The sequence below is a fragment of the Labeo rohita genome, chromosome 8, assembly GCF_022985175.1.
Source record: "Labeo rohita strain BAU-BD-2019 chromosome 8, IGBB_LRoh.1.0, whole genome shotgun sequence".
Classification (NCBI taxonomy): Eukaryota; Metazoa; Chordata; class Actinopteri; order Cypriniformes; family Cyprinidae; genus Labeo; species Labeo rohita.
In genome coordinates, this window is record NC_066876.1 from 2,860,183 (window position 1) to 2,886,793 (window position 26,611).

Sequence of the window (26,611 nt, forward strand, 5' to 3'; positions counted from 1 at the left end):
CTAGTTACTCCCCAACACTGATTATACATTTCATTAAAGAAAATTCAAAGCAATGTTTTGAAACAGAATTTTTATATACTTAAATGTACAACACTGATCTTATAAAGACTATATAAAGTTTGTATTAATGAACATTATTGTTAAATCTTTTCTTTGATTGGAAAATTGATTGTTGCAATACAACATTCAGTGTATTGTAATTAAAATTTAAAATAGTATGTTAAAAAATAGGATGCATTTTAAAGTTATCTTTCTTAACCTAGATTCTCTCATTTACAGCTGCAAACTTTTTTTCCATCAAAGACATTTCAAAGAGTTGAGGCAACAGTGACTGAAGGTAATAATTTCCAGCCATTGCAAGGTCAGCTTCAAAATATCATGCCACTTACAAGTCTGCAGGTGTCCTTGGGTCTGCAGGAAGACAAGCAAAACAGCAGCGCTGAATGCTGCCCAGAAGATGAAATAAGTCACCATTATAGCCAGCATGAGTCTAATAACTTTGGGCCTTCTCTGTGCTGTGATGTAATGTTGAGCAGTGGAGAGGATCCGTGTAGCAAAACACCATTATAATAAGAGAATGACCTCCTGGACTTGGAAAATCATTTATTTTGTCTTTTGGGTAAAATAAAATTAGGGGAAGATGCGAAGAGACTGAGTAGACACATAAACAAAGCCATTATCAAACCCATTTTGCAAAACGACTTTAAAAGCATTACTGATTGTGTCGCCATGGACACTCAGCATATAATCTGTAATGATACGACACGTGAAATTGCTAAAGATCCACTTAGGCATGACGGTAACAGTTTTTTTTTAACCTCAACTTTAAGGTGATATACTAGTATACTACAGATCAGATCAAATGCTCTCTAGAATGAGTAAGCCCTTTTTGTGAAACCTGTTTGTCTGTTTACTTGCATGTCATTACATCACAGTTTTAGTCAGAAATATATAAGCATATCATACAGTCATAGCTATGGCTGTAACACAGATCTAAACACCTAGCAATATCATCATACAGACACTCATCAATATCCTCGACTTCTGCTGGTTTTACTGCAATCACTACCTTTTTGCGGCCCATATCGGTCTCCAAGCAGAAGGAGATGCTCTAAACTGAAATGCCATCAGTTTTCAAAAACACTGACTTTTGCTGTAACTTAAAACCATTAATCATGCTCATATACTGCCAGTCAGTTTTGACTGCGCTCAAAGATTTTATATTCAGTAAAATGTATTGTTTTAGCTGTACTTAACACTATAGGTCAAAGAATAATCGTACTGCTAAAAAGCGCTGCTTTATACTCGTAATTACAACTGAAATAAATGATTTTATATATATCCAAACATCCATAGAATTATAACCATATAAACTGTTGACTTTTCACCATACAGTCTCAAAGTTAAAGCTTTTAGTAGACTAATAATAGACGAATAAGCTAACAAATAGAAGAATATTAAGAAAAGTGATATATTTTCACAGCTTGGCAAGTGAAACTGTTGTGTTTGTTAACTTCAGATACAAGAATAAAGTAAAAAGAAGGATGTAATTGGTAAAAATTTATTTCCCTGTTACTGAGTAGCATTCTTTAAAAAAAAAAAGTAATAAAAGGTATTAGTGTATTTAGGACAATGACATTGAATAACATCTACATAACCGCATAACTAGACTCTAATAGACTGTACACTTTAAAATCATAAAATCTTTGAAACATAAAAATACGGTAGACAACAGGAGAAATAATAAAAGCAAGTGACATACAATAAAATTTCAAAAGGTAAACTACTGTACATAAAGTGAAGATATGCAATTTTTATATGAATTACAGTTTTTTTAGAGCTACACTTCATTAGTAACTAACTCAACTAAAGAACATACTGTAAGTTATAATTTTTTTCAAAATTAAAAACTAAAACAACATAACATAGCAGTCAGTAATATTACTACATCTAAAACTATTTTAAAAAATAGTTTCAGTCTACAATAAATTATTGTGACAAATACATCCCATGCTTGGTTACAAAATTTGTTCTCATACCATTAACAACACAAACAAATGCTTTTGTATTTGGCTGCAGACTAATAAACATCTGAATTCAGGGAATCATTGCGGTGAATCAGTAGTGCTTACATTTTTATCTATTGCTGCACTAAGCTGCATTTAAAAAAAATAATAAGAATACAGTACCACAAATGCCACAGGCATAATCTAATTTTAGAACGTCTGTAATATTATTTTTATATGCAATCTTGTATATTTTTATACACCATTTTTTTTTTAAAAATCCTCTGGTTTTGCACCTTTGGCTTTTTTCAACACATGCATGCACATTTACAAATAATTTGTACAAACTAGCAAACCATTGCATCCAATTTAAAGTTTAAAGCTTCTCATCCCATTTAACGGCTCATTATTCAGGGCTGGGAGTAGGTCAACAGTAGACATTAAAAAAACAAAACAAACAAAAATAAAATGATTGTGTGCTTTTCAACTTCTTTCATCAAGCCATAATGTAAGGTGTATTACAGTAGGTGCGCGTAAGATGTTTGACTGCTCAACAATCTTAATGAGTGATAGGTGGAGGCTGGCCACCATGTGTCCGTTTGCTTCCCACATAAAAACTTAACTCATTCTCGTCCTTTTACAGCTTGAGCATAAAGAAGACCTCATTGTCCGGGCTCAGAGAGCTTTGTTGGGGTGGTCCCGGTGGAAGCTGGCTCAAAAGATCCAAGCTAGCACAAGGACTGTGGGGTACACTACAAGCACCTTCAGGATTGCCACGCTCTTCGATGGGGCTCCCAGGCGTCCTAGTCAGGCTTTGTAGCCGCTGCCTCTCTTGGGCCTGCCTGGCACGGTTAGCGATGTATCTCACCCGGCTCTGGCTCCTTGAAGAACTCCTCCGCAAAGGGGGCATCTCCTCTTCTTCCTGTCCTGTTTCGGAATCGTTCCTGTATTGAGCAAAGTCTTTGCTAGTGAGGGGCTCCACATCAGTGAGCCTCTTGAGCTGCTCCGTTAGGTCATTCTGGGGTTTTCTGAAAGCTTTACCTTGTTGGCGGCTTGGCCTCACAATGAAACTGCGGCTAATGCTGCGATACTTGCTCTCAAAATTACAAGCGATGTCGTCTGAAGTGAGATCTCCAAGACTCTTGGATTTCGAGCTGCTGTCCATGTCTTTTGCTGAGGGGGTGGTTGACCTTCTGGGGCTAGTAGAAGCAGCAAGTATGGATGACTGCTTTAAGCCCTCCATGTACAACCTGCTCCACGTGTGGCGCCTCTGCATGGGTCGGACGGGGTCTTTCTCGGCCACCAAAGGCCTAGGCTGTAAATCGTCCTCTGGGTCGCACATCTCACCATCCCGCAGGTTGGGGTTGGACTTGCTCTTGCTGACGAGTGAAATGTTGCACGCGGACACTGTCGACCGAGGGTGGCTGGTCCGGCTGGCCAACGATACTTGGTTGTCTGAGTAGTCCCGGGCAGAACTAAGACAAGTAAGGCTTTTTCTGGAAAGGTTGGGCAAGGACAAATCAATCACAGTGTCATTGGACGAAATGCTGGAAGACGATGACACACTATCCCGGTGGCTGCCGGGGTCGAGTTTGCTCCAAAGCCTGTCGTTTAAAGTGGCGTCAATAGAGACTTCGGGGACCACCGATGGGCCTTCTGCTTTTATCACTGCCTTCATTTGTGCTTCACTTTTGGTCCTTCTGACAGGGGTCCTCAGTCCTGTTTGCATGCTTCGTCCAATGTCTCTGTCAAACACCCCCTTCAACGCCTGAATCCTTTGAGAGCTCTGAATGGCGGTTGTTTCCTTTGCAGTATCTGTCTCTAGAGTCAGACCTGTTCTTATTTCAGCCATATTGGGATCAGTGACTGCTTTTTGCACAACCTCGCCATTTTCCTGGTCTGGCAATGGGGGCGTATCACATCCAATGTCAAGGTAATTTGTGGAAAGTGAAGAGTTGATGTGGCTGTTCACAGAATTCTTGCCAGTGGTGCTGTATGGACCGATACACTGGGTTAGTGCAAATGATTTCAAGATGTCCTCGTTATTTTTCACAGGGCTGAGATTTTCCCCATTGGAAGATGTTGTTATTGCTGTGGATGGTGAAGACAATGTAGTGGAGGGACAATGTGGTGAGGTATCCACAGGAGTTTGTGTGGAGGTCAAAGGACTGTTCTCCTGAAATTCCTCAGTAATGAATCCCAGACATGAGGCGTTCAGAGATGGAGTTGGATTCTGCACTTCAGAATTTTCTGGAAGCACATGGCAAACAGAAAAAATAGGTATAAATAGGGAGTAATATTTTTAGGTAGTACAGTATAATGACTGTTAGAGATAAAAAAATAAAACACACACGCACATGCACAATGAGACTACGTAAAATGTATCATGAATGCCAAGAAGTCCAACAATATACAGAAATATTTTTGCACATAAAAGAAACAATGCATTTTTGCATGGCACATTTACAGTAAAACAAAAATGAAAAATAAAGGTGAAGTGTGTATTTTATGTACCACTTGTGTCACTAATTATTTTCTGCCATTGGTCAGAACACCTTAAACCATCTCTCAAATTAACACTACTGCGTGAGTCAATTCTGTTGTGTTAAAATAATATTTTGATAGACCCACAGTATTTAAACTTTTGGGGGGAAATCAATCTACAAATATCGGACAGGAGTATTTATGATGAAAAAATACACACTTTAGCTTTAAGCACAATTCAACAAAACCAAATGTTTGATAACAATTGCAAACATGTAACATGCATTTCTAAAATTGGTCCCATGTGTTGTATTTAAATAATAACAAAATATAATACCATTATATATAAAGAACAGACAAAAACAGACAAAACAACACATGAATAAACAAAAGGTATAAATTATATTTGGTATACACAGTATGATCCATCAAACTGCATGGTGCAAAAGTAAACAAAACAAAATATGATCACGTAGACTGGGGATTCAGGAAAATTATGTTCCATATCTTTTCAACATCACATTTGTATTGCTCCTATATAACTTACACTGTTTTGTTGTTCTTCCCTGCTGAAAAAAAACCCCAGCTAAAACCAACCTAAGCTGGTTGGCTGGTTTTAGCTGGCCAGGCTGGGAGACCAGCTAAAACCAGCCAACCAGCCTAGGCTGTGTTTTAGCTGCTTTTTTTTTTAGCAGGGTGTACGGTGCATTAGTATTGTGTAAACAGAATAGTTTTTTTGCCTTTATATTAAAGTGCCCCTATTATGGATTTTTGACAGTTACTTTTCATGCAGTGTGTAACAGCTCTTTGCATCCTGCAAAGTTGAAAAAATCTGAAAGTGCACCGTATATAAAGTTATTATCTCTCGAAAGAAAGAGCCGATTCTGAGTCATTTAAACAAGTCATTTTTAAAACGAATCCCAAGCTGTTTCATGTTGACGTCATTAGCATATTGCCCGTCCACTTGTTGCGCACACAGACCCGGGAACACTTGAACTCAAACACTGTAGCAGATTCCTGTGGATAGCATCATGTCGAGAAGACACTGTGCTCTGCACCGTGAGGGTAAATCGGTTAGGGTACAGTCAGGGTATGTTGAATGAATGCGCTTCCCAGAGCTAAACAAGAGGTGCATTTGTGGTTATAAAGTGTATATATATATATATATATATATATTTAAGACAATGACCGATTGTTTCGCTAGATAAGACCCTTATTCCTGAGTTGGGATTGTTTAGAGCCCTTTGAAGCTGCATTGAAATGGCATTTTTACCCTTCAATCTGTTGAGCACCACTGAATACCACTATATGGAGAAAAATCCAGGAATGTTTTCCTCAAAAACTTTAAATTCTGAATATCTTGAATCATGAATATCTTGGATGACATGGGGTAAGTAAATTATCAGGAAATGTTTATTCTGAAATCTAATCCTTTAAAAATTGTTGCTCTCATGTAGTCTCCAAAATACGTATTTAGTTGTGTGTGTTGCGTTTGCTCTGCGCAGGTCTCTGGCTAACCGGCTAACAGCAATATCTGTTTGCTCAAAGTTGTCCAGAAATGTGCTGATGAATAGTGAATGTTTGTCATTGTTATTATTTGGAGTTCTGATAAAGAATAGAACAATACGTTGGTGTACAAACTGCAGTGCTTTATCAATAGGTTTCTGTGTTGGGCTAACACATATACCATGGAGGTTTTGGTGTTTACCACCGAGCTGTGGGCTAAGTAATTGTGATGGGCGTTCCATTTACGACATGTGCTGCATGCAGAAGACCAGTCACAACAGACTGGTTTATTGGACCAGTCACCGCAGATTAGCGTCACGCAAAGGAGTGGTTTGGACAAATTAATCTTTGAGCAAATCATGTGGGAGTCGTTGAGCAGAAAAAGGTAAAAATGAATGCATATTATAACACAATGAAAGTGTTTTTTGTCCTTTGCATGCATGTCAACCTGTTGTTGGGAACTCCCAAAACCAAAATTTGAACCTTTCATAAACCATAATAGGGGCACTTCAGGCATTTTTTCTTTCTATGAAAATCCCTCTCTCACTGATAAAAGATTAATGTTTAAGCATAATCCAATAAAAATGCAATTCCAGATGTAAATATTAATATATTTTATCCACATTTTGTTATCTCCCAAACACATATCGCAAGTCCGATCTTTTCCGGCATGATTAGATCATCATGTCTGTAGTATAAATGGTCACACCTTAGTTTTTGGGCCAATTCTCACTTTTAACTAATTATTAACTAGGACTTTTGCCTCAATGAACAACTAATTTGCTGTTCATTAACAGTTAGTAAGGTAGTTATTAAGGGATCCAAAATATTGTTATGCAGAATAAAACATTAATATATGCTTTATAAGTACTAATGAACAGCCAATATGCTAGCAGTATGCATGCTAATAAGCAACTGGTTAATAGTGAAAATTGGTCCTTAGATGAAAGTGTTCCCAAAGCAATAGAAACATTGATGCTTTAGACCAACAAACCCAACCAAATGATGTTTCTTTGCACATGTTCGGTAAAGTGTATGATGTTGAATATAACACATATCATGATGAAATTTTAAATAATTTCAAAGAATAAGAAAAGGCAAACTTGCTTAAAATAAAATGCTGAAAATCTTTTTACCTGGTAATTGGTCAGCCCCTCAGTTTTGCACTAAGGATAGAAAGCATGCAAGAAGGAAGGAACAAATAGGCATTTTAACAGGATAAGTGCAGAGTGAAACAGAAGGACAGTGTAAAAAGGAAGGAGACTGGTACACCAGGAAATTGCTATGACAAAACACATATGCTTTGTTCCAATATAAATTTATAGATACACAATAAAAAATGTGGGCATGGGAAGGTTAATGTTTAAAGATCTAAATAGTTGTGAGTACTAAGAGGGTTTAGCACCATCATCACGAGGAGCTGAGAACCTACGATCTGGATGACACCTTTAGGAATAGGAAAATGCAGCTGCACCCATTCATTCATATGTCATATGATAATCCCCCAACCCCTAACCCCAAAATCAACATGCAAGAGGAAAGTTAGCCAATATTCCCCAAGCAGAAAACTCGTGATTTCAAGACCTGCCCCAGTGGTAAAAAACGGAGCATCTGGTTTGTATTTGCCCAAGTGCGTGGGGGAGAAACACATCCTCACTCCTTACACAAGAGTCTTGTGACTCTTACAGTCTTGTGACAGCACTAAAATCAGTTACATTGCTGCATTAAACATATAAAAAACATGCATAGTTTTGCTAGGAGTGTCCCCACACCCAAAACTTTTGACCAAAGTATTTCAATGACTTATCCTTTCATTTGTGATTACTGGATTTTTTACACCAAAAATATACCCATATCATGTTAGAATATATACTGTAAATTTGTATATTTATATACAGTGCTGCCCATTAATATTGGCACCCTTGGTAAATACGAGCAAAGCCGGCTGTGAAAATAAATCTGCATCATGTATCTTTTGATCTTTCATTAAAATAATTCACAAAATTCTAAATGTTCATTAAAGTACAACAATTAAAAGTAGGGGGAAACTCACATTATGAAATAAATGTTTTTCTCCAACGCATTTTGGCTACCATTATTGGCACCCCTAGAAATTCTTATGAGTAAACTATCTCTCAATCATATTACATGTTGTAACACACCAGGGTAACTGAAATTGTCCAGCCATGACTTCCTGTTTCACAGGATTATAAATATGAGAAACACAAAGGCCAAATTCCCTTAATCATTGATTACAGGGAGCAAAACCAAAGAATATAGTTCTGACGTACAGAACAAGATTGTTGAGTTTCGCAAAATAGAAAGTGGCTGTAAGCAAATAGCTAAAGCATTGAAAATCCCCATTTCCACCATCAGGGCAATAATTAATAAGTTGCAATCAACTAAAGAAGTTACAAATCTGCCTGGAAAAGGATGTGTCTATATTGTCCTAATGCATGCTAGGACGAGGAGAGTGGCCAAAGACTCTCCAAGGATCACAGCTTGAGAATTGCAGAGGTTAGTTTAGTCTTAGGGTCAGAAAGCCTAAAAAAATATATCAAACAGACCCTACATCACCACATGTTGTTCAAATGGGTTTCTAGAAAAAAGAAAAGTACTCCATGCCCATGGTTCAATATATAGTACTGCTGGATCTTTAATGTTGTGGGCCTGTTTTTCTGCCACAGATCCTAGACGACTTGTTCGGATACATGGCATCATGGATTTTATCATATACCAACAGATAAAAAAGTCTAAACCTGACTGCCTCTATAAGAAGTTTTAGAATGGACCATGTTTGGATGTTCCACTAAGAAAATGATCCGAATCAGACATCAAAATCAACACAAAAATGTGTCACTGAGCACGAAATTAAGCTTCTCCCATGGCTGTCTCTGTTCCTTGACCTGAACCCTATAGAAAATGAGTGGGCACCAACATGGAGCTGGGAATCTCTCACAGATTCTGGATGAAGGAATGGTCTCTGATCTCTTGTTAGGTGTTCTCCAAACTCATTACAGGCATTACAGGAGAAAACTCAGAACTGTTATCTTAGGAAAAAGAATAACTGTGGCTATGTGATTATTTACACTGTGGCTATGTGATTGATTATTATTTCATAACGAGATTTCCCCTCTTTGGATTGTTTTACTCCAATGAAAGGTTAGAATTTCATAAATTTTTGAATGAAAGATCAAAAGGAAAAAAAAAATGCAGATTTATTTTCACAGCCACCTTTGCTCATATTTACCAAGGGTGCCAATATTAGTGGACGGCATTGTACAGTATCACTTTTATTCACTATATACATTTTCAATATTATTACATTTTATTTTATTTTATTTTCTATGACTTCTCCAGGCCTTGAAATTACAACTTTACAATTCTGGCAACCCTGTAGTAGTTTTTTAAACTAAATTTTCATTGCTCAAAGGTTGCGCTTTTATAGATAAGGTCATTTAGTGAAATTGTCATTTACGTATCAAAGTATCAGTAAAGTAAAGTTTGTCTCAGATGTTGTTCCTGTTCTAAAACTGACTGCAGACTTTGCTTTCTTGATAAATATGAGCACAGCACTTTGAGACATTACAACAGTAATTGCTCTCCATTTAAGAGAAACAAATTTCTTTCTAATGGAAGGATGTTTTTCCTCTGCATTCTTTCTATTCTATTAAGTTTTGCTAAGGGAATTACAGATCATTCATCATAGTAATTTATATAAGAGTTGGCAAAACCTCACTCTACAATCATTTCCCAAACCAATTACTTCAAAATCACAAAAAAACATTGATGGGATGCCCTCATTGTGTCAGCTACTGATGCCTCCACTGTCACCATGCAGCTACATTTGCATTTAAATCCGGTTTCAGGATATTGATTCAAGGACACAGAAACTAAAAGGAAATGGACATTAAAACCAGTCAATACTAAGTTCTTGTTTCTGTGACAGGATCCCACTGATGACGTTTCCCAGTTTCAGGATCAGCCTTCATTGAGATCCATCCACAAGGTCTTTGGTGGGTATTTGTTGGGTTTCATCACAACCTACTAAAATCTATCCTACTGAGGCTTTGGGACATTCTAACAACTGAAATCCATCTACCTGCAAACACCTTACCATCGAAAAACAATGGGGATTTACTGCGGATCTCCTCCATTTTCTGAGCAAACAGAGCATTCATCTCACGTTGCAGTGTTCCTGCGGCCCGCTTTCGGTTCTCCATTCCTCCCGACGGGAAGATGGTGGGTAGATCGAGACTGGCCAGACTGTCACAGCTGCTAGAGTCGCTGTCAGACAATCTTTTGACGTCACTCACAGATCTGGTGTCGTTGCAGCTGCTGCCATAGTTGGGTGGGGCACGGCATTGCCGACAAAGGCTAGTTTTGCTGTCTGGAATTGGAGGAGGTGGGGTGGATGGGAACTGAAAGAGTTGGCGTGGTACGCTACATGAGCGATCATTTCTGACAATGGGATCCTCAGTGGGGTTAAGGGGTCGTGCAGCCAGTGTTTGTCGGACCTTAGCCCTTGATCTAGGTAAGGGCACAGGCTTGGGTAGACCCGGAGAGTCTGGTTTAGGCTTTGAGTCAGTTTGGGCCAAACCTTGTGGTTTGAGAATGGGCTCTGGCTGAACTTGTCTGGAAAGCGTTGGAGACCGAGACACCCTTTCAGGTCTGAGGGGAGCAGGTGTGCGCTGGGTAAAGGTTCTTGTATCCTTCCTCTCCAAGACTGGGCTCTCCTTGGAGCCAATTACACACTTTATGCAATTGGAGGTCATCCCAACCCGCCCAGAGCTGTTGATAGCAACACGGGCAAATACACCCGGCTTCTCATCCAATGGATCCTGGAGTCGCAACTTGTTGGCTCGCTTCAGAGGTTCGCTCATTGCGCCCCTGTTTCGGGAAGGTGTGGCACGGGGCTCAGGATTAAAGAAAGTACTCTTACCTTTACTGTCGTCAGGGTGAAGCTGCCCGTTGGTGCCGTGACCCCATGATTTTGCAGATGCAGTATCTCCATTGTGGTGAACAGGTGGCCCCTCTTCCGATTCCCGCTCCTCACTGGCGCCCTCCGAGCTGCAATCTTTTGTGTCAATGGAGATCTCAGGGAAGCCCCTCTTGACTTTGGGTTGGCCCTTGGTGGGGGCACTGGCCGTGCGACGCAGGAGGTGAGCACCGAAGGTGCTCTTACGGTTGAGCAGAGCAGCAGCATGGCTGTCGAGAGATGCCTGCTTTGGGTTTCTGTGAAAGAGTCCTTTTATACCACTGACTGCTCGAACCTGCAATGAGACATCAGAAAAAGTGGTAGGCAATATGGCAAAGAGATGACTTATGGAATCATCCTAACAATATATAGTAAAGAAGCTTGACTTGTTTACTAATTTGTTCATTTCTTTCCTCCTTTCCTCTTTCCTTCATGATTAATGATAAGTTACATTATTTTTCAAACTAATAACCAAACAAAAACTGCTGACCAAACCACTGATAACCTGTGCCCAGCTGGAAATAATTACTACTTAAAGTATCCCTTTAAAACCACCAAACCCAGCCTGACAAGTGGTAACAAGAACTTTGTTCCCAAAGGCATTGTAAGCCAGTGATTTCTACAATTTACAGAGGATTATAAAAAGCAGCCAGGCTTAGTGGCCAACTAATCACCTTGGGCTGGTTTAAGATTTTCAGCATAGCATACAGACAATTAACCATTTTTTTTTTCATACCAGCTAGATGATCAACAACATTTGAAGAGAACCCTATTATGATCATTTGCCATGCAGCATTTATCCACAAACACTTAAAAGTGTTACCATTAGAAAGCAGTGACATTTTAAATAACAAATGTTATCACATATGTAGCAGAGTTTGGAATCAACAGACAAAATGTGGGTGATCAACACAGATCTGTAAACATGAAGATGCAGACAATGTTGGGAATTTGTGGTGGTAGTGTTAAAAACTGTGAAATGTGAATGGATGTCAAGTGAAAGGTGACAGGACATTCATGTCCAACCATCTCTGATTTAAAAAATGACACTGGGTTGTCCATTTTGATTCATGCTAAAACAACGCAGGGGACGCCTAGCTTTGAAATGGAGAAGCAAGGTATTAAAATCTTTATTATATAATGGTAATAATTGAGTAATAAATACATAAATATGATATTTTTTACTCTGCACACCCAGTGTCATTTCATGAACCATGTTCAAGTAGATCCATGTGAGACTTCAAAGTGCTGTCAGCCACCTGATCTCCTCACTAATTATCCGTCAAATAAGTTCATGCATTTGTTTGTAATTCTAAAGCATTGATGCTAATCTACACAATTACAGCAACCAGCTCTCAATACCATAAGGCATATCTTTGGCTCAGAAAAGGATGTAAAAGGTACCTGCTAAACTCCAGCTCTCATAGTAGACCCTCATAATCATGGATAGGAATAGAGAGGACGTAACGCACTTCACAAAATAAGATTAACGCATCTCTCTCGCAGACTGTACAGCTTGAGTGCTGTGTTACTGTGAACGAGGCAGCCAAAACCCTATCATTGCCCTTAAATGCCCTGAGTTAAGTGAAATAGGAGTGCATGCTGTTGCCTGCTAAAGGGACACTGACACTGGATCTGCTTTAGGGGTCAATGAGAATGCAGCCAAGGAAGGAAGTCACAATTATGTCACAACTCATTTTGTATGAGTTGGCATGGTGAAGGCTAGCAAATGAGTCAGGGCTTAGCCGCTCACTGTGGGGGGGAGGGCGGGGTTTGCGGGGAGCATGCAGGGTGCTGATTGGGTCTCACTACACCTGAGTTTTGAACGAGGATCCTAACAATTTCCTGCCTCTATAGACAGCTTTTCGACTAAGATGGGCGCACTGAAATAAACATAAGAAAAAGAGAAGTAAGAAAAAAGAGAAAGAGGGAGAAGGGGAAAAACAGACAAACTACACAAATAACATTTGTTGTTGACGCTGAATGTTTAAGGCACAAATTATGGACAAAAGCATGACATAATTAAGCAGTGAGCATGTTTACAACAACATGTGGCACTTTGTACGAGCACGGTACAAACTGTCCTATTACTTTTTATAGCAATAGTGGCACAAATAAAAAATGTTCATATTTTAGAAAAATAAAATTGACAGCATAAACTTAATGTGGCTTGAAAAGTAGGTATTAACAATTACAATCATACATAAATAACATAATAGTGTTGGATTTGTATATTTAACTAAATTTGAATTACTACACTTATTAGGCGAGACACTGCAGGTGAATAGGGTAATGAAAAATTAACTAACAGTTATCGCCTTACCCAGTTGATTACATTGATAATTGCAAACATTTTTTGTATTACAAGTTTTCTAAAATGTTAGGTTTAAATATGCAAATGAGGCATTATTCAATGAAATATGCACCAATCTGCATAAATGTGTAGTACAAAAATCTAAACACTGAATGAAGTTTCAAAACTCTCATTTTTTTGACATATCAGAGTCTCAGTTTTTTAGAGAGGGAATTTTGGGTCTTATTATCTTATTAATATCTTATTTTTGTCACTCCATAATTCAGAAAATACTTAGAACAGACAGTAAACAATACATTTTCACAATTTGTTGGGGAATAAAATGTTGCATATAATCAAGCAAATTATGTATGAACAAATCCTTCTGTAAAAACCTTAAGGATATAAACAGGAACAAAAATGTAAATTTTGATGCATAAGTACTACTGAAGTTGAGATTTATGGCTCAGTGTAGGAGGAAAATTTCATTTTGAGAAAACAGCCTTTAATATGTATTGTAATTGAAATCTATTGACACAAATAGATAAAGTGCTATAAAAGAAACACTTAGCAGTGTCTTTTGGATGTTTTCTTTCCACTAGTCTGAAAAAACACTAACCCAAAATTTCAAACTTGACAGGTGCATGAAAAAACAACGTTTTTGCCTGCAGTGTCTCCCCTTAAAGAGAAGAAAACAACCTCTTTATGAGAATTTATGGATGTACAACTACAAAACAATTGTAGTCTCAAATTAGCCAGCTCCTATTGGCTGATATCAAAATTTTTACTTATTCTACAAAAGCTGAAATTTAATTTTTGAATTTTAAACATTTACAAAATGTAATGTTTATGCTGTTTATTTAATAAGCAATGCTAAAACAAAATAAAATCTTATAAATCAGGATTTTATTTATTCAGACCTGTGTCAGATTGAGTTATAAAATTGCAAACTACATATAAAACCATTTTTTTTTTTTAAATCAGCCAATAATTAAGGTTGTAAAAGTAGTAGGTAAGAAATAGTAGGGAGGTACAATACCATTTAGCTGTGTTAAGAACCTACTGTAACAAATAAACACCATGTTTTGACAGTAAATAGTGTAATGCCTATGGTTAGTATTAATATTTTGAGACTTTTTTCCACAGGTTTTTAACACTTTCTTTTTGACTTGCAGATTAATAATGCCAGCTCTCTCCACACAATAGTACCAACAATTTTTTGACCGCAAACCACATGAAGAGCTCACCTTACTGGTGATGTCATTCACAGCAACATGAACAAAGATGGACGCTTCCTCCATGCCTTCCAAATACACATGCCGGTAACCTGACAATCAAATATAGACAGATATTAATTGAAGATGCACTCAACATATATTCCAAATATATTTCATATATTCCATATATATCACAAAATATTTTTGTTATATAAAGAAGAATGTAACATATGAATGAAAGTTGGTACCAGGAATCATGCTGTTAAAGGCAATAGTCCTCTGGCCAATAAAATCTTGGCCAATCGGGTCATGGTCCCAAACCAGGAAGCGTATAAGAGCAATCTCTGGCATGTGAAGAGTGAAGACGAGTGTCTCCTCCCACATGGGATTGAATCCTGAGAGTGAAAGACAAACGAGGGGGAATGCAAAATAGTGCAAATTTATGCAGAAATAATAGAAAGGAAGAAAGGATTGGAAGTGTCAGAATGTTCATATCCATCTGCCATTTTCACTCCAACAAAATTGCCTCCTTGACCTTCACAAACCAGACAAAACAGGCCACTTAACTGAAATTGCTTGCCTCTGAGTGACTGAATTACTTAAACCTGCCTGAGCACCTTTACACTCTAATATTCTCTTGGACTTCCATTGTATTTGACAGCAGATCTAGAGTCCTTCTTGGACAAAAGTGCTAACATACAACATACAATAATCAGTTTCAATATCCTGTACCCAGTAGTATATGAGGTCCCACAGGGCTCTATCCTGGGGCCAATGCTGTTCACTTTTCACCTGGTGTCATTATGAAAGCGGTTCCTCTCAAATTCTCATCGCCATTACAGCCACTTCAAGTTTCAAAACATACAGAAAATAAGCCCATTTCCACACCTCTATTTCACCTAGCCACTTTCTCAGGGTTATCTTTTTATGAGATGGCATCTACACATTCCTCAGTAGCCTGCATTTGACAGTATCCAAAAATGATGGTACTCTACATGTACCCTACTGACTAATTCTAGCCTCCACTTTTCAAATAACATTTGATTACACTTCAGATCTCGATGTTACTTTCTTTTTTATCTTTAGTTATCTCTATGCCACATGCACCTGTGAGTCGCTTTAGTAAGACAATGCCTGCAAAGAAAATAAATGCAAATAGAAATTGAGCTCATGAATTATTGAACTGTTTAGTGGTCGGGAGATGCTGGTTGAGATTAGATTTGGTGCAAGTTTCATGCATAAATTTACTGCACCACTTCCAAACAAACACACGTAATAATGAACACTCCAAATATTGGTCTCACAGTTTAATGATACTTTAATGACCAATCCCCCAACAATTACAGGTTAAATGGCAAGCTGTGTTGTTGTTTTGTGTGTGTAATATAAAACCTGTCATGGGATATTGCTCTCTCACCATTGTCATCAACCACCCTGGTTTGCTCTTTGCAGCAATCCACTGGTAGACCGATAATCTCCACTTCCACAAATGGGTCAATTATCTAAAGAAAAAGAAAAAAAAAAAAAAAAAAAAACATTTAAACAATACAAAACTATGCAACTGTGATATTAATACCCATTTAAACATCTCAAGATAAAATTCCTGAAAAATATACAATTCAACAAAAAACTGAAACAAGCGTACATATTTGCTTTAAACCTGTGTCTTTTATAGGTAGTGATTTGTATGCTAGCATTACTTTGGTTTTACGATTATTTGCTATGGTGCAATGATTGTAGAAATGATTTAATGCTTATTAGATTGTGAGAAGGTCTGATTACACACAGGCTGTTTAAAAAAACAGAATGCATTTACATTATTAATAAATGTCACTATTGTACATGAGTGCACATTATTCTAATGAGAAAAAGGCAATCTATCATCAGTTTTTTTTGGATATCGTAGCTTACATTTCACAACCCTGTCAAACAACCCTGTCAAATAAAATGAACACAACTGATTAAATCAAGTCCCCCTCAATATTCCTCACTGAATGTTCAGTTTCACTCAGAAATACTTAACATTATAGAAGTTAAATGCATTGTAACTAATTACAAATATTCCCATTGTGTACATAATTTGCAGGGATGAATCAAAGTCATTTAATTGAAATTTATTTTGCAATGCAGATAGATGTGTTAGATAGTTGAAATTGTGGTGGAAATCATTCGAGATTGCAGGCTGATCTGATCCACAGGCTCAATGAAATCCCACGAAGCAGGCTAAATCTGCAGTCAGTGGCAGCTTTAGTGATTATAATGGGACCGGAAATGTTGTACTATTGTCATGCTTCTCATTTTCTATGTACAATTCAAAACCATTTTGCTGTCCTGATTTACCTCTCCTCGGTCACCCAGCATGGAGTCTTTAGGCTTGGGTAATTGCTGGCCACTGATGATCTTAAGAACCAATTGTTTTTTCAACCGACCTGGTAAAGGATCCTCAGCCACCGGATTTAAGGAACCTGCAAGAACAAAGAATTCTGTTCTTACAAATCCAGAATCATATCTTAACATCGTAACATCAACAACTCTTCTGCAAAATTCCTAGCTTGGCTTGATAATTCTTAGATTTATAAACACAGACATGATTTTGACTTAATCTATTAAACGTTCCATAAATTCATTGTTGTCCACTGTATTTTGTTATAACATACACTACAGGTCAAAAGTTTTTGAACAATTAGATTTTTAATGTTTTTTTTTAAAGAAGTCTCTTTTGCTCACCAAGCCTGCATTTATTGTATCCAAAATACAGCACAAACTGTAAAATATTGAAATATTTTGACTATTTAAAATAACTGTTTTCTATTTGAGTATATTTTAAAATGTAATTTATTCCTATAATTTCCAAGCCAAATTTTTTTGCATCATTACTCCAGTCTTCTAAAATCATTCTAATTCCAATTTGCCGCTCAAAAAACATGTATTATTATTATTAGTATTATTTTTATTTTTATTTTATTTAACTAGATTTTTTCAAGTTTATTTAAAAAATAAAATAAAATAAAAACACGGACTCCAAACTTTTAAATGGTATAGTGTATAATGTTACAAAAGCTTTTTATTTCAGATAGATGCTGATCTTTGGATCTTTCTATTCATCAAAGAATCCTGAAAAAAAATGTAAAGCTATTTAAATAGTAAAAATATTTCAGGACACTACTGTTTTTGCTGTACTTTGGATCAAACATATGCAGGCTTGGTCAGCAGAAGAGACTTTAAACAACATTAAAAATCTTTTGACTGGTAGTATATATTATATTTTTGATAAATGGCATTGTTTTGTACTGGATCTATTGTAATGCATGTGACATTAACAATGAAAGAAAGCAAACTAGCCATGTAGACACTCACCTTCACACATACAGGCAGGTTTCAGGATGTAACCACAATTGCCGTTGCAATAAAACTTGGCCCTGTTGAGCTGCAGCACTCTGCCCTCTGTCTGGTAGTTCAAAGCCACTGCATAAAAAAGCCATCAAAATTCAATGACCATTATGATTACATTTTATAAGAATATCTCTGGTGTTAGAGGCCATTTCAGCAATTGAAATCCTAAAAAAATGTACCCTTATTATTGCTAGTAATTCCTGTAAATCCAGTAGTGTCTTCCAAGAATTGTACCATTTTCATATTAAATTAAAATACCACAGCGTAGCAGTGAGCAGCAGGTTCCCAGTATGTTTCAGACATACTGTTTATTCTTGGTTTCTCCATTAAACATAAACATTTGTTTGTGGGTGGACTGGCATACCCAGATGGCAGCCGGCGTTCCAGAAGGGCTGTGGGTTGAAGTTGCTGGAGTCGACGCGGTAAGGGGAGGGGTAGATACGTGAGAGCTGGCGCTGGTTGAATCGCATGAACTGCACCGGCTTCTGCTGCATTAACTGATGGGCTTTGGTCTCACTCATCGATGACACCTGCCAACCGCTGCTGCCCACTGCAGTGCAACCCAACACACATGCATCAGACGTGAAAACATACAAGGACTGCGACCATTTGAACTGATCAGAATGGATCAGTTAGAGCCATATGAAAGATGAATGCCATTTAAAAAATAATGAAGGAATCAGATATCAGTTTAATACATGAATTTCTGAATGTTGAATTTCACAGGAAATGCTCTGCATGCAAATGTTAGGAGATTTTCTCATATATTTTCTGCTCTTCTCACCTTGTGCTTCAAAGTCTGGAATGCCCACGGATTTCGTGTACACCAGATCAGACAGTGCTCTTGACAACTTCATTGTTTTTTTCTTTCTGTTAAAACAGGTTGCAGTTACAGACATAAAATATTTATCCACGTTAATGACTATATATAAATCCACACAACACAAGCAAATTTAATAGTACCTGCTGTGATGCACTGGTGCTTTAGACGCCCCACTCGAGCTCTCCTGATCAGTGTCTGTATCCTCGAAACTAGAGGACTTCCTTACTTTACTTGTCTTTTTCTACAGCGAACAAGTGGAGTTGAGGTGATGCAGTGTTAATGAAGTCAGCACATAACACATGACATACAGTCAGCCGGTCGTTATCAGAAAATAAACCCTGAATTTTTGACACAGCTGAATGTAGCTTCCAGAGAGCCGTATACACATTTTATTATTTATATTAATCATTCTTTCAGTATGAATAATTGATGTATGCAGAAGGCAGATGTATTTTTCACTGTGTATATGCAGTATGTTTTTATGGGAGGAAACATTGTTCAGTTGAGTATGGGTGCACACGCACAATAATCTATATGTAAAACTACCTTGCGTTTGGAGAAGCTCCCCATGAAAGATCTGCCCAGACGTTTGTTGCCACCAACGTTGGCCTCATCTCCAGTGTCAGTGCTGTCTTCTGCTTTTCCCTGAATTAAATAAAAAGATGTACTGCAATGAAAATATGGACAGGAGCATTTACACTAAATATAACAAATATACATAAGACCTTGCCATGACAGTTAACTATGTAAATATAAAATAATATTCATACAAATCTAAATTTTTGAATGGAACAGTTTATCTAACGTTTACATGAAAACAAAACAAAACGTTTTATTTATTTGTTTGTTTGTTTTTTGAGTATCATATTTGTTATTCAGGCTTTTATGGCTCATATAAATGGGAATATACACCTTGGTTTTATTCAGAGGCCCAAACTGAGCATAAATGTTCAGTTTGGTGCAGATAATGATATTCATGTGGCTGAAATGTAAGACGCAATTCTAAGAGCTTGTAATGTAAATCAGTGAGATCTTTATAACAGTATATTAGACTACTTACATAAAATGCACATAAATATCAGTTTTTACTCTACATCTCAAAATAATATGTCTAGTAAGATATTTAAATGCTTGGTTTTATGAGCAAAGCTCTGAAGTTTTTATTGTGGTATAATGCCATGCAATACATTGATGACTGAGAGACCATCAAAAGCAAATGCATCATATTTTCACATTTTTAAAAAAAAAAAAAAAAAAACATGTAACAATGTATGTATAATCAAGAAAAAAATAAAAAAGCCACTTTAGTCCTCTTGACATACTAAGTACTAACAATATAAAAGTTATTTTTACATTTACTTCAGTAATCAGTAATGATTTCACATCAGAAAGACAAATAGACCAATTATCTGTTTGTAAACACTCGGGAGGTGCGTGCATCATGGTTGCAGAAAACCCGGGAGAGATAGCTTTTACAGCTAGAGAATTACACGGACACGGTACAAAATAGTTAGATTTAAAAAGATTATGGATTATATTGATTAGATGTCATTTTCAAAATGTTCTCCGCATATTACAAGATCTTGTCACACAGTGATAAGCGCTGTTATTCAATGAAATTGACGTTAGACAGTGGGATAGTCTTACAGATCAGAAACAGGGATGATGTTTTTTTGTGAGCTTATCTCGTGGTAGAAAATTACAGTTTTCAAATAGCAGCCTGTGGAACCATGGAATAAAAGAATAAAAACAAAGGTCAATTTGATTTTATATTTCAAAATTCTGACTCTATCCTCGCAATTCCGTGATTATATTACACAATTCTAATAAAGAAAAACAACTCGTCATTCTCTCTTTTCCCCTTGGCTCTTCTGGCTTCCCCCAAGACCCCCCCCCACGCCCCCCCCAGAATTTACTCACTATTTTTGAGTTAAATCAAGTTATAAAGTCTGAATTAGAAGATATAAACTTGCATTTGCAAGAAAAAAATTCAGAATTGTGAGATAAAATACACAATGTTCTGTAAAAATGCTAATAGTAATAGGTTTAAATAATATTGTAGGGCTAATACAATACATCCCCTATGAACAGCATATGTGAATATTATGTAGACCTATTGTTTAAATCAAAATTATGGTTTAAAAGTAGAGTGACCATAGCAGTTTTCATCCATTGCATGTCTATTTAAACATCTACGTTTAAATGGTGTTTTCGAAGACAGTATTCTATAAAAATTATTTGCATTTTTCTTTTATTCCATGGATTTTACCCATTTACCTCCACTTGTTACCAGTGCTTTTCTGCAATCAGTATGTACGCGCAGCTGCAAGTGACGTAACTGTGAAATTTACTCAAAACTGGTCTATAAACCATGACCTGAAGGACGTTTTTGGAATTATACTAAAAGGTCAGACAACAGAAGGCATTTTAGCAGATTGTGTACAACAGGTTCTTCAGAAAAGTTTTGATCATGTTGATAACAGAGGCCTTAGAAATTTAGCATATCAAACATGACACAGTAGACTTTACAGATTCAACTCTGGCAGCAGATGAACAACAGACTTATTCTTTGACATAACGATCACTAGGTGGCAGTAGCAGCCTATTCATACAGAATAAACACTTATCAAAGACAGCAGGATTTTTCTCACTGGAACAAAGATTAGCTATAACATAGGCCACTTAGATTTAGAAGTTTTAAAGGTACATCAAACAGACTTTTTAATTCAAGGTGTCAAGGACAGGGTGGGCTTCAGGGGAAAAATGCTATAAATGTATGGCATATGGCCCCTTTAAGCATGTTCGCCTGTATCTCTGTGGGCCGTCAAGGACGATGGTGTGGCACCTGCTGAGAAAATACCTCTGTGCGCAGTCCTGTGTCTTATTTGAATAAGCCTCGAGTCAGTCTTTAAAAAAAAGCACAGCACACACATCTGTACAAGGACAAAACTAACCTAATTAGAGCACTTGACGAACAGTTGAAAATGAAAAGAGAACAGTAAGGTAAGACTGTAGTAAAAATGTTCTTTTTTTGTACTTTGATTATCATGGTAAATTACTGTGAAGATTAGTGTTAAAGGTCCATTTAGGTTATGCTCATTTCCTGTCTGTCTAAATAATAAGTGTATAAAATAGTGATTAATTGAACAGTAGACAAACAACATTAATCTAAATGCACTACCATAGAACGAAACTAGAACATGATGCAAACAGTAAATGAGGTAAATTTCTCTGTGAATGTAGTAATATTTCCTCTCCTGCAAAGGAAGGGCTGACACGTATGTACATGTACTGTGGGTGAAGTACAGCATATTAACCTTCAGCGGTGATTTGTCATGTTTTCCCGTGGGCGGCAGGGCTGCGATGGTAAAACTGTCTGGATCTTCCCGGTCACGAATCTTTGACTCCTTCATGAGGTTATCTAATTTTTTCTTTGCAACATTTTCAGCCTGCTTCCTGTTCATAGATGTCTGGAAAGAAAGACAGAGAGAGAAGTGAATTCGAATGGACCTCATGGGTGGACTTATGGTCTTAAAATTAGCATTGTAATAGCATCTGCAGAGAACATGAAGGTCAAAACCATTCATCAAAATATCTAGGTTAGTTCAACTTGAGTCCTTGACCTAATTTTACACGCAGAGAAAAATTCATGACAAAATATTCACTTGCCAAAATGCCATCTTTTACTTTTTACATTAAGGCACTTAAGAGAGAAGAGCTTTCATCCAAAATGCATGAGTCTTTGAGGTTTCACTAAGAGACTGAAAAGTCCTGCTAAAAGAACATGACAGATGTAGAACGACTTGAAGAATTGAATATTAAGGATCTCATTAAACTTTCAATAACACGACCAGGTGATATTTCAGCTGCAAATTTAAAAAAATAATAATTAAACAACAACAATAAAACGATATTTTGCATTAAGGAAATGAAAACTAATCTTCATAACAATTAAACATATTAAATCTCAGCACCACCTACTACTCTTACTTTTTCTTTCTAATATAGTATATTCTGTATGGTTGATTATCTTGCCAAAATGTGCAGTATACAACAGAGCGGACTGCTTGTAATAATGTATCCCATAATGCAATGCACTCGAATTAATCTTCTATTTATCAACTCTTTTTCATTTTTTTGAAAAAATAATTAAAAATGCACCACACCACCTGACAATACTTACATCTCCGTTCATCAGCTTACAGTCGTCCTCCATCTCGTCTGCACTGTCTTCATCAGACACGTCCCCCTCTTCTGCATTCTCATCTATATTTGGGGACAGTTTTTTACCCTATGAACAAACATACACAAAACATGTCAATACACGATTTGTGAAACATGTTTTTGTTTATATCTAACACTAGTTCAGTGTATGAACATGCTTAATGAACAAAAAATAATATTCATTGCTTTGCTTTTTTGAGGATCTCAACCAGCCACATTCAGCAACACGGTTCAACCAGTTGTACAAGGTACTATCTGTTTTTCATACCAGTGGCAGATGGGGCAGTGTTTTTGAGATAATCTGTTTGGAAAAATGTCTGAAAGTATGTTTAACTTCAACTGAGGTGAGCTTTAAGAAGGAGTTGAAAACTTTCACTTTCTGCTTTCAGTAGTAATGTTTGTGCTCTGTTTGCTTTCTTTAATACAGTGGACTAAATGCAATATTTGCCAAATAAACAGATGTTTCAGACATGTTCCTGAAGCAACAGAAACTCTTTTTAATCACATTTTATTTTAAGGTCCAATTCTCACTGTTAACTAACTATTAACTACAACTTTTGCCTCAATAAACTCACAGTTTGCTGCTTATTAATAGTTAATAAGGCAGTTGATAAGTTTAGATATGGGATGAAAATAAGGGCAGTGTTTGAAGTGGAAAAAAGAAGTGCCAGTACTCCACCCCATTGTCCCCCTCCCCCCCAAATAAATAAATTCACAATGTATGTATAGTGCCACAATCAATACATCAATAATTAAATACATGTTTTCCAAGTCACTACACCTCTGACCACCACATAATCTAAAACTCCTTCAGCCAGCATTCACTATAAAACACTGGACACAAGTCACTATTCTCTGCATTAGCGCTATTTTGAACTTTCAGTATGAATGCTTTCACTTATTGAACCTTTGGACTTTCCAGGAGTTTACCGGTTTAAAATTATGTGATCGCAAAAACCTTCTTCTTTTCATTTTAAGGTATTGTTTTCGTTATAATGCACGGACTCGAGAGCCTGGTCTCATGAATATGGTCTTATGTGTGTGTACATATAGCACGAGTTTCTATTTGGCATGTTATTCATACGCTGAAATTGACTTTTGGCGTGCATATGATATGTATGTGTTTGTCGTGCATATAATACACAGTTTTCGCGTGCATATTATTGTTTTTGCCATGGGATTGACATCCCGTGGTAACTAGGAATTCACAAGCTCCAGTCTGGATCCATAACACTTAAGAAGAGATGATGCCAACCCCTCAGAGGACTTCAGATGATACCAACCCTGAAACAACATACAGCACTACCGAATTCTGCTGCTAATTTATAGTGTTCTTTGTCTGTTTGATTACGTCATTAATTGATCTTTACCACACATCTCTGCCATATGTACATCAACTTGACATAGTCACAACTAGTAAGCTACTAGTACATATATTGTAAAAATGTTAATCTGGTGTAAAGCTGCTTTGCAACGATACGTATCGTGAAAAGTGCTATACAAAAAAATTTGAATTGAACTGAATTGAATTGAATATTATACGCATCTACCCCACGCACTTTCATGAGATCGGGTGACAACTCCTGAGGTAGACTAACTCCGCTTGCATCCATTCGAGATGAGATGACTGGTAGTGTGATTTTTATAGTGCCATTTCTAATCGCCCAGACACAGATGCTTTCACTCTGAGTACCGGCAACATGTCTGAAGTGAAATAAAAAAAGTGCCAGTACGCAACAGGCTAAAATACAGAAGTGCCGGTACTGCTTACCGGTGCGTACCGGCCTGCTTAAGGAGCACAGATTAAGCACTGATTAAGGGATATAAAATATGGCCATGCAGAATAAAGCATTAATATGTGTTTTATAAACAGCCAATATGCTATTAATATGCATGCTAGTTAATAGTGGGAAATGATCCTTAAAATGAAGTATTACCATCCACAGCATTCAAATAACAATAAAGTAAGGTATATTTTTGTTTTTATCTTATTTGTTTTAAGAGCTTTATCTTTTGTTGCTGTTGTTGTTGTTGAACACACCTATGATTTTTTTATTAATTTTGTTGACACTAGAAAAAATAAAATAAAATAAAATAAAATAAATAAGATCAAATCTGTGGTTATTTTGTTGTGGTGATTAGATGCATATTTGAAGATATGGTGTCTTAAGGCTACAAATCCTTATTTACACTATGCACAAATGCTTGAACACAAATATTTTTAGCAATTTCTCAGCACACTGCATTCTCAGTATTGCAAAAAATAATAATAAAAAAAAAGATTTAAAAAAATCTTGCTGAGAAAGTTACTTTTTATAAAAATATTTATAGCATCTACCTGAATAAGAACAAGTTTGGTCTAGTGGCATACACATCTGAAGAAAACTCTACTGTCCCCTCGAGTACTGAGATTTCTTTCTGCAAAAATGTTTAATGCACCTGTGTCTGCATTTGCATACTTGAATAGAGAAGGTTTCTGGCCCAAGGGTCTTCTAGCAGTAACAGCATCTTACAAAACAATTACAACCCAGGGGACCCATCACCACTTAAGCTGCTTTATCAGTAAGTGCTATGATTGACTGGCACAGAACAGCACTCTTATGGACTACAGAAATGCAGCACTGACATTGACAGGGACATTAACAGAAAGAGGCCAGTGATAGATGACAGAAATGGGTTAATCAATAGCAGTTAATCAATCAAACAATGCCTAACCCTAAAGAGTAATTAATTTTAGCATGTGCTGTTGTTTTCTGCTAGTATTGGCTTTGATATTGCATTAGCATACTGTAAAATTACAACTTTCTAACAAATTGTTTTTGTTTTTGAGTTTCTTCATCAGTGATTCAAATTAAAAGTATTTACAAAAGTATACAGAGCCTTTCACTGCAGGTTATAACTTTTGTTTTACAAAATTTGCATTATAAATTAAGACAGAAATTAAACTTGAGGAATTATAGTCTTGTTCAATGATAACAAAGCAACGTTCCAGTCAAATTCAGCGTATTTTCAAACACGCAGTCTGTTCGCTGGGCTCCCGGTAGCCACGTGCTCCATGATCCACAGCCTGTGCCGAACAATTTGTCAATACCACCGGCTGGCCCAGTTTGCAGTTCAGGATTCACTCTCTGGTGGGAACGCCAGTCTGTCTTCCAATTATAGCGCCAACTCGCTTGCCGAGATGCTCCATCTACGGCCCAATTTTCAACCCTCACACTTTATTAAAAGCACAGGAGAGGGCTGCACTTCAGCAAATAGATTTGATACCATTAAGACTGTACTGTTTTGTGGCTCTAAAAGGTTTTCTCATAGAAAAAGACCAGCAACTGTGGAAAAAAGGACAAAACTCAAAATGTGATGTTACTAAATCATGAACCAATTATGCATCCACTATGTTATTATTAAGAAAATATTTTTGCAAGGCTAATCTTATTACATGATATCCTATTCATTTGTGCTCGTCACTTGTTCAGCTGGATCCTAATTAGCACATTAAGTGATCACGCACCAAAACAATAAAATAAAACTACAACAACCATGAATGTAAAATACATAACAAAAAAATGATGCAGTGCACTACATGCACAATTACATCAGGCAAGTCAAATAACCTTAAGTTTACTTCACCATATTACAAATAAATCCTAATCTAATCATGACAAAATATATATTGTTGGGAAGGTCTAA

At 36.8% G+C, this 26,611-nt stretch overlaps 1 protein-coding gene across 1 annotated transcript in view; it reads right to left on the reverse strand.

Moving 5' to 3' along the window:
* Positions 1 to 1,545: 1,545 nt before the first annotated feature.
* The window catches only part of plch2a (phospholipase C, eta 2a), a 139,061-nt gene continuing 113,995 nt past the window's right edge, over positions 1,546 to 26,611 (reverse strand). The window contains exons 11-23 of the mRNA XM_051117271.1: positions 22,884 to 22,991; positions 22,018 to 22,170; positions 19,247 to 19,345; positions 18,841 to 18,941; positions 18,662 to 18,747; positions 18,242 to 18,427; positions 17,842 to 17,949; positions 16,825 to 16,949; positions 15,902 to 15,986; positions 14,733 to 14,879; positions 14,515 to 14,594; positions 10,939 to 11,269; positions 1,546 to 4,256 (exon numbers count right to left, since the gene is read on the reverse strand). Coding sequence (XP_050973228.1) covers positions 2,644 to 4,256; positions 10,939 to 11,269; positions 14,515 to 14,594; positions 14,733 to 14,879; positions 15,902 to 15,986; positions 16,825 to 16,949; positions 17,842 to 17,949; positions 18,242 to 18,427; positions 18,662 to 18,747; positions 18,841 to 18,941; positions 19,247 to 19,345; positions 22,018 to 22,170; positions 22,884 to 22,991 — 3,222 coding nt within the window. The 3' untranslated portion in view covers positions 1,546 to 2,643. The remainder of the gene's footprint in view (positions 4,257 to 10,938; positions 11,270 to 14,514; positions 14,595 to 14,732; positions 14,880 to 15,901; positions 15,987 to 16,824; positions 16,950 to 17,841; positions 17,950 to 18,241; positions 18,428 to 18,661; positions 18,748 to 18,840; positions 18,942 to 19,246; positions 19,346 to 22,017; positions 22,171 to 22,883; positions 22,992 to 26,611) is intronic.